Source organism: Sinocyclocheilus rhinocerous, unplaced genomic scaffold, assembly GCF_001515625.1.
Source record: "Sinocyclocheilus rhinocerous isolate Xijiao unplaced genomic scaffold, SAMN03320098_v1.1 scaffold1915, whole genome shotgun sequence".
Taxonomy (NCBI): domain Eukaryota; kingdom Metazoa; phylum Chordata; class Actinopteri; order Cypriniformes; family Cyprinidae; genus Sinocyclocheilus; species Sinocyclocheilus rhinocerous.
The window spans coordinates 486,804-495,838 of NW_015639873.1; the positions used below are offsets into that span (position 1 = coordinate 486,804).

The 9,035-nt window shown below is 34.5% G+C and overlaps 2 protein-coding genes across 6 annotated transcripts in view; both read right to left on the reverse strand.

Annotated features, from left to right (window-relative positions):
* Positions 1-3,609, reverse strand: part of LOC107752254 (E3 ubiquitin-protein ligase ZNRF4-like) — a 12,416-nt gene extending 8,807 nt beyond the window's left edge. The window contains exon 1 of the mRNA XM_016568183.1: positions 3,361-3,609. The gene's annotated coding sequence lies outside the window, so the exon portion shown is untranslated. The remainder of the gene's footprint in view (positions 1-3,360) is intronic.
* Positions 3,610-4,826: 1,217 nt separating this feature from the next.
* Positions 4,827-9,035, reverse strand: part of LOC107752241 (sperm-associated antigen 7 homolog) — a 9,110-nt gene continuing 4,901 nt past the window's right edge. Inside the window, exons 5-8 of one of the 5 annotated variants that reach the window (XM_016568166.1) lie at positions 8,109-8,198; positions 7,789-7,945; positions 5,916-5,996; positions 4,827-5,580 (exon numbers count right to left, since the gene is read on the reverse strand). In XM_016568166.1, coding sequence (XP_016423652.1) covers positions 5,555-5,580; positions 5,916-5,996; positions 7,789-7,945; positions 8,109-8,198 — 354 coding nt within the window. In that variant the 3' untranslated portion in view covers positions 4,827-5,554. The other 4 variants (XM_016568169.1, XM_016568168.1, XM_016568167.1 and 1 more) reach the window with 4 other exon arrangements.

Sequence of the window (9,035 nt, forward strand, 5' to 3'; positions counted from 1 at the left end):
AAGATATTTAGTAAATTTCCTACCGTAAATATATCAAAACTTAATTTTTGATTAGTAATATGCATTGCTAAGAACTTCATTTGGACAACTTTAAAGGAGATTTTCTCAATATTTTGATTTTTTTGCACCCTCAGATTCCAGATTTTCAAATAGTTGTATCTCAGACAAATATTGAATACTATCCTAACAAACCATACATCAATGGAAAGCTTATTTATTCAGCTTTCAGATGATGCATACATCTCAATTTCACAAAATTGACCCTTATGACTGGTTTGGTGGTCCAGGGTCACATTTCAGGCCAACTTCAATGACCTGCCCAGGTTTTAAACACATTTTAAACACATATTTTTAATAGCTTCCCTATTCAAACAGCAACTAACCAGGGCTGAGTTGCATGAAAGCATTGTTGCTTTCAGTATGGCTATAAAAGTCACGCAAAATGATCTTCAAGACCCTCATAAAACAAAAATGACATAACACGGACAGCACACGGACCACTGCAGAACGCGGACGAACGAAGTATAGTTTGAGCTTAAGCAGATCCTAGATAGCACTGGTCCCAATGGTTTCTATGATCTACTCGGGCTCGAGATGTTTTTGGGAAATGCAGCCTATGGCTGTTATGGGTGGAATTTGAGCTTAATCAAAAAACTAAGTTTTTTTTTAGGGCTGCACGATTAAGTGAAATAAAACCGTTATCGTGAAATGGCTTACTGCGATTATCAAATCTAGAAGACTATGATTTAATTAAACAAATATGAACTACTCCCTGCGGTTTTTCAACAAAATAAAAACAAATAATTTCAATGGTTTGAAAATGTTGAAAAACTAAAATTATAACAATCATAAATATTAGTATTGTAATTTTACAGTCCATATGTAAAATAACTTCATTGTTAAATTATTTCTTAACTAGTAGAAGATATTTTGAAGAACCAAACAGTTGACGGTAGCCACAGAGCTTAGTATTTTTTGTTTGGAAGTCAATGGCTACCAACTGTCTGGTTACCCACATTATTCAAATTATCTTCTTCTGTCTATAGAAAATAAGAATCCAAGGCACTTCTTCCGGTTCCAAAATATTAAAAAGGCCTTTTAATATTTTGGAACCGGAAGAAGTGCCTTGGATTCTTATTTTCTATAGAAACAAGTTTGAACCCAACTAAAGAGCACCTTCTGGGATTATTAAACGAGTTCCTTTCAGCAAGTAGCGCTCCAAGATGTTTTCCTTGACCTTCTTCTGTGTTGACAGAATTCTCATTTAATATTACTTAAAAGCTTCCTTAAAAACGAACCACTCTTAATATGATGTGCCATTCTGAGAATTGCACTTTACTCATCTTCCCAATACATGATTAACCCTGAGCTGAGCATGAAAGGCACTGATTTCTTGTGTTACTAAACTGTGAGGAATCTGCTGTTGTTCCAAAATATTAAAAGGCCTTTTTAATATTTTGGAACCGGAAGAAGTGCCTTGGATTCTTATTTTCTATAGAAACAAGTTTGAACCCAACCAAAGAGCACCTTCTGGGATTATTAAACGAGTTCCTTTCAGCAAGTAGCGCGCCAAGATGTTTTCCTTGACCTTCTTCTGTGTTGACAGAATTCTCATTTAATATTACTTAAAAGCTTCCTTAAAAACGAACCACTCTTAATATGATGTGCCATTCTGAGAATTGCACTTTACTCATCTTCCCAATACATGATTAACCCTGAGCTGAGCATGAAAGGCACTGATTTCTTGTGTTACTAAACTGTGAGGAATCTGCTGTTTCCACGAGTCATCAACAACCTGTAAGGAAGTGAAACTACTTGAGACTAGCCTCTCTAGTCCAAATCGATGAAGGTTTAATACCAGCTGAATGATCTACTGTGACTGGGTTTAATTCAGAACGTACTGGTGAAACGACAACAAGAGTACTCTTTCCAATTCAAGGAGAACAAGTCAGATAGGACACGCAACACAAGGCGTGTCTGAGAGTCATCCGACGTGTTCTGTAGCTGACGGCTCAAATGAAAAGCAGTCTCGCTAGATTTGCAAATGGGAAGTTTTGGTTCCTTATCATCAAGGCCGGATCAAATACTGAGACTAAAAGAGATTCTAGTCACTTGTCACTTTAACTAGTCTTGGCCTACCGATAAAGGTTTCATGAAATGCTCTTGATATTTACACATCTAAGAGGTTACTCTACAATAAAAGACACACTGCAAGTTTCAGAACTCAAAAGTAACTCCTCAGTTTAAAATATGAATTACTCTTTTCTAACTTTCTAAAATTCCCAGATTTGAAATCAGGAGAATAGTGACGGATATAAAGAAACGGCACCATATCAACCCTTCACACAATGTGTCGCTACTAGTGTTTTACTGTCGTCATCTTTTAAGAAACATGTTAATAGTTCTGTTTATGTTGCTTTGCATTGCAAATGATTGTGTTGTTTCAATCTCTTCTGCCTCCGGCTCAAACATATAAGGCTCTTTCACAGCGCTTGCCATCTCGAGCATTAAAACACATACAATGAGTACAGTGCAATGAAGTTAGCCAGTCACAGCAATGTGCATTTACTTCTGTTTACTCCCCTTGAAATCGGCTGTTTTTCACAGAGAGTGAAATTATATATATATATATATTTTTTTTTTTTTCAAATATTGGACCTTTTTTGGTGCAAAAAACTGCCAACTTTATAAACTAACCCCCAGAAACAGAATACAAAAATCTGAAACTGCATTTGATGATCCCTTTAACCTCAGCCTGAGAAACAAAACAGCAAAGCACTGTGTTTAACAAATGATGTGTGTGTGTGTTTTAGCGAAGTTTATTCAGTAAACATCAAGAAACGAGGCCTAACATCTTCCAGCTATAATTCTGCTACTGTAAACTTTCAGTCTGCTGTCAAGAGATCCACATCAACAACACTGGTTACTGTCACTAGCCAATTACTGAGTGCACTTAGTCAATTAACAACAGGAGTATTTCATTATTCTAGATGTTCTCCACAAACATAGAAACTGACATTTTTGTTTACAAAATGAAAGGCAAAGAATAGGTACGCTTTACGAATTTTAACGCCAAACCCTGGATAATTACAGGGAATAGTAAAACAAATCTGAAGTCATATTCCCTAGCAAACGTTATTGCTATGTATCAACAACATACAATTACAACGTATTTACAACTTCCTAAGCCCATTTCTACCGCCAATTCTTAACTGACATCCCCGACTGTATTTCTCATCCCTACAGTATTTCTAAAAACCCAAATTAGATCCCAAACGTAGAAAATATTCAAATGTTACCATGGCAAGGAATCAGTTGTAAAAGTAGCTGAGAGGTCTGTAACGTTAGTTGTTTACTCACTGCACAAGCGGCTGCCTGCTAGCGCTAGCTGCTAATCACTCGTATCCAGCTGATGTCTCCCACTCGCGTCTGATTCCGCTGAAAACGGTGTGACACGGCGCTTTTCCTCCCGAAAATGCTTTCAGCTCATGGATCCGTGTCGGTTTCTCGAGGAGCTTGTCCGATTCAACCCTTGGTGGAACTACGATCACACGTTTGTTTACAATCCCGCAAGGCCAACGGGAAGTGCGAGAGCTGCAATTATCGCGATACAGATGAGCGAGATTCCCGCAGGCTCGCGGATCCACCTGGAGATTCACGAGGGAATTGCAAGAGCTGATGGAAATACCAAATGTAACAAAATAAAATAATCAGGCAAATATACAAATTAACTAAATTATATATATATATATATATATATATACCCTATAACACTTGCATTCTCTATTCTAATTCTTTTCTTACTATTTTTATTTATTATAAAAATGACCCTCTAGCATTCTGTTCTTTTTCTATTCTTTTGACTTTTATTTTTATTATTAAAAAAAGAAGAGCCTCTAACATTAGCATTCTCTGTTCTTTTTCTATTCTACTTGTTTTATTTTTATTTATTTCTACGTGTACTGCATTAAGCTAACTGAGACTTGTCACAGCACTTCAATATCATCGCTCTTTTGTTAGTTTTGATTGCTTCTATTGTCCTCATCTGTAAGTCACTTTGGATAAAAGCGTCTGCTAAATGACTAAATGTAATGTAAATGTTTAAAGGGGTCATATGATGCGATTTCAAGTTGTCCTTTCTCTTTGGAGTGTTACAAGCTGTTCGTGCATAAAGAACATCTGTAAAGTTGCAAAGACTAAAGTCTCAAATCCAAAGAGATTTTGTAGAAAACGAAGTGTTTGAGAGAGGCCGGGCATAGAGGACCTACAATAATGTACAGTATTTGAAAAATAATGTTTTTTGAACATTAAAGCATGTCAACATATTCTGTTACACCAAATACACAAAATAATGATCTTTAAAAAAGCATCATATGACCCCTTTAAAAAATACTAAAATTATTTTTTTATAAATACTGTATTTGAAGTTGATAATGCTAATGCAATATTAAGTAAAATAAACGAAAAAATGACAATAAATCTAAAATAAGAGTTGGGATTAAACATTTTTATGTTTAGAACAAGTTGATAGAAATGTTAAGAAAAATACATGTAAAAATAAATATAGAAAATAAATTGTAACAAATAGAACAAAAATTCGGTAACACTTTTTTTTAAGGTGTCCTTGTTACACGTTACATGCGCTTACTATTATAATAACAATTAATTATGCATAATTACATGCAAGTAACCCTAATCCTAACCATATAGTAAGTACATGTAGTTAATTAATATTACTCAGTACTGAAATGTACAAAGACACCTTAAAATAAAGTGTAACCAAAAATTCTATGACACTATGATATTTATGACAATTTTATTTGCCCAATTTGTCTTCCAAAAGTCCTGTGAAACAAGTCAAATGAGGGTAAAGAACTGCATCAATCACTAAAGAGACTGTAAATATGGTTTGCTTTCAGCACAACTGATTCTGAATCTTTATTTCAAAACAATTGTTGATGTTTCTGTCACTATAATAGGCTAAAACACCATCTAACATCATGTTTGATTCATCTAGTCCATATAAACAATGCTTCAATGCACAAACACAATGCTTCACGACCCAGAATGAAGACTAGCCAGTGTAAATGGACAAAATATGTAGGTAAGATGATATACATAATGCTTATTAGAACTCAAAAACAAACTGCACACAATACAACACCTGTACATAAAAGGACAAGCAGCACAGAAAAATTGTCCTCAACCAAATGTATTTAAAACAGAGCAAATAAACGGTAACAAGAAACAACTACTAGTTTAAGGACATACGGTTTCATGACGTAAAATGAACATGGAGTCATGCATACCAGTTATGTCAAGGCAATAAATATGAAATATGGAAATGCAAACGAAAACTAATCGTGGCTTAACTTTAAAAAGAGCTGTTAGAAGATCATCATGCCAAAATACAAAGGACTTTGCAACATTAAACACCACATGTTTCGGTTTATTCTAAAAACACATGAACATACTGCAGCAGTTCTGCACTGCCTTCATAAACCCTGCTGTTCATGTAAAACCTTGTTATAGGATTCAATCATAACAACTGCTTTCACACACTGCTGCCGCTGCCAGCGCCTTTCTACTAGTTTAAGGACATACGGTTTCATGACGTAAAATGAACATGGAGTCATGCATACCACAGTTATGTCAAGGCAATAAATATGAAATATGGAAATGCAAACGAAAACTAATCGTGGCTTAACTTTAAAAAGAGCTGTTAGAATATCATCATGCCAAAATACAAAGGACTTTGCAACATTAAACACCACATGTTTCGGTTTATTCTAAAAACACATGAACATACTGCAGCAGTTCTGCACTGCCTTCATAAACCCTGCTGTTCATGTAAAACCTTGTTATAGGATTCAATCATAACAACTGCTTTCACACACTGCTGCCGCTGCCAGCGCCTTTCTTCTGCCGTTTCTTGGCTCTGATCTCGTTCATGGCTTCCTCGATGGAGCGAGTGTCTCTCTTATTGGCCACAGGGACTGTAACAACGAGACGACACACACACGATCAAAACAAATCAAGGACAGCAATCACTCTGGGCTTCTGTATAGTTCCACAAAAGCAAGTCTGAATGAGAAATTAAAAATTTAGATTTACTCTTTTTAAAATGTACACCTGGTATTAAGATCAGTTTTATCAGTCTCGTGTTTGTACCTGCATCTCGAATGTGTCTTTACAGGATTGTAAGGGTTTTACACCACTTACTACTAGCACTGTGGTACTGCGTGATGAAAAACCACCAGAATGAGAAGCGTGAAAAAGCTCTCCGGTTCCTATAGGGTTCCATTTAAATATAGAATTTTAAATGAAGCACAAATGTTTTGAGCAGAATTTTCCGTGTCACTGCATGCTGACCTCATGCATGTTCCTCATTCATGCATATGTACTTTTCTGACACAAATCTGAATTTTTTCCCCCTCTCATGTGACTAAATAAAACCTAAATAAATAAAGAATAAAATAAAAAATATCACAGGGAATCAGAATTAAATAAATGGAATAAGATACAGAATTAATGCTGCTTTACAATTATTAATTTACAATCTCACGTTCATGTTAGAACTGTAAGATTCATCGCTAGATGTTAATTCTTTTGAATAAAATTAAGTCCTGCCTTTTATCTCTCTGATAATTCTGGCTCAAGAATGTGATTGGACGTGCTCTAAACAGCTGTAAAAATTATTTTCTGTAACTGCACATCAATCACATTAATATACTGCTTGTCAATGAAAAATAGCTCACAGTTTTGATAATGACCTACAGCCTATTAGTGGAAGAAATCTTCATGATCTGTTAAAAATATATATTTACCAAACACTGCTGTTGTCTTATTTTGCCATGTTTTATGCTTTCATATACCTAACACACTTTAGCTGTGGTAAAGTGTTATTTATGTACTATTACAGCATTTATTAATATTTTGAATTATCTTTTATTTTTATTTTTCAGTCCAGTTTTTAATGTAATTTTATTTTTAGTAATCTTGTTTTTCAAAAAAAAAAAAATTCTATTTAGCTTTACTAAAATTACTAAAACTGAAATAAAAATAATTTACTTAAACTTATATAAGGTAATATTTATATGTATTTCAGATTTTTTTTCAATTAACAAAAATGAATGATTTTTAATAGTTTTAGTTAACAATAACAACACTGCTGTGGTAAAATCACTATAAAACGAAGAGCCATAAGCTGCGTCTCGTTTCGTAGGCTGTGTCCTCTGGAGGTCGTCATTGAGTTGGTCTCATATGTGACCTTGGAGCACAAAAGCAGTGTTAAGTCGCTGGGGTATATTTGTAGCAATAACCAACAATACATTGTATGGGTCAAAATTATACATTTTTCTTTTATGCCAAAAATCATTAGGATATTAAGTAAAGATCATGTTCCATGAAGATATTTTGCAAATTTCCTACCGTAAATATATCAAAACTTAATTTTTGATTAGTAATACGCATTGCTAAGAACTTCATTTGAACAACTTTAAAGATGATTTTCTCAATATTTTGATTTTTTTGCACCCTCAGATTCCAGATTTTCAAATAGTTGCATCTCTGCCAAATATTGTCCTATCCTAACAAACCATACATCAATGGAAAGCTCATTTATTCATCTTTCAGATGATGCATAAATCTCAATTTTGAAAAATTGACACTTATGACTGGTTTTGTGCTCCAGGGTCACATTTAAGAAAAGTAACCAATAGATCGGGCGACTCCAGTTTGAGTCATAACTTCTTGTCTGTTCTGTCCAGTTTCTTTAATTATACTCACCGCAGCCATACGATTGGTTGGCTTGAAGCGTGTGGGCGGCGTCTTTAGCAGCAGATGTTCCAATCAGATGGCTGTATTTGTCTCTGTAGTTTGAATTAGGCGACGCAGGCCTCTTCTGAGAGCGACTGGCCTCTTCCATCTCCAGTGCAGCCCGTTCCTGAAGAAGATGCGGTAAACAATTACCCAACTTCAACATGCTGTTCCAAGCAGTCAGATAAAAGATCAACAATTAGACAGACATAAACTAACAACAATAACAAGATTATGAACTGACTCTCTCTTTTGAGCCGGTTCTTGCACAGTCTTCAGGAGGATCTCACCTTTCGCCGTCGTCTCTCCTCAGCTTTCCGCGGGTCCCACTCCTCACCTTTCCGATAAGCCTCCAGTTCCTCATCCGAGGGTGCAAACTCCTCCATAACCAAACACACACACAACCAAACACACTAAACATTAATGCAGAGAACTCCACAGGCCAGAGGAGAACCGGTCCAAGCTTTCTCTCCACTTCTGTCACCTGACTGAGTCGGGGTATAAAAGAGCACTGAAACTTGGCATCATCATCTATTTGTCTGCACTGACACTATCGAATAAGACCAAACGTTGAACTGCATTGAGCTGAATAACAACTCTACTGTCTTCTGTAGAGCTGCTTTACAACTGAAATTGAAGTTGTTTCATATTTGATGAACTCTGCATAATTAACACCAGTTTATTAAAATATTAATGCTGATTTATGCTTCACGTTGTACCTAAAATTTGAGCTATTTTAGTATTATTTAATCCAAAATAAAAGTTTTGGTTGACATAATATATGTATGTGTACTGTGTTTATTTATTATGTATATATAAATATTTTGAAAATATTTACATGTATATACATTTATATTATTATATTTTATATAAATATATAAACATAACATATTTTTCTTAAATATATACATGCATGTGTTTGTATTTATATATACATAATAAATATACACAGTACACACTTATATTTTATGTAAACAAAAACTTAAATTTTGGATGCGACTAATCGTTTGACAGCACTAATATATACTATTAGAGTGTTTATTAATTGTCTGAATAAGCTTTGTTTTTCATTTTAATTTTAGCAATTTTATGTGACTGTCGTTTTTTTTATTTTGTTTCTATTTAGCTTTAATTAATTTTTATTTCAGTGTTAGTAAACATTTTTTGTACTTCAGCGTAAACTTATTTTATTTAATTTAGCTGCCAAGGCAACGTTT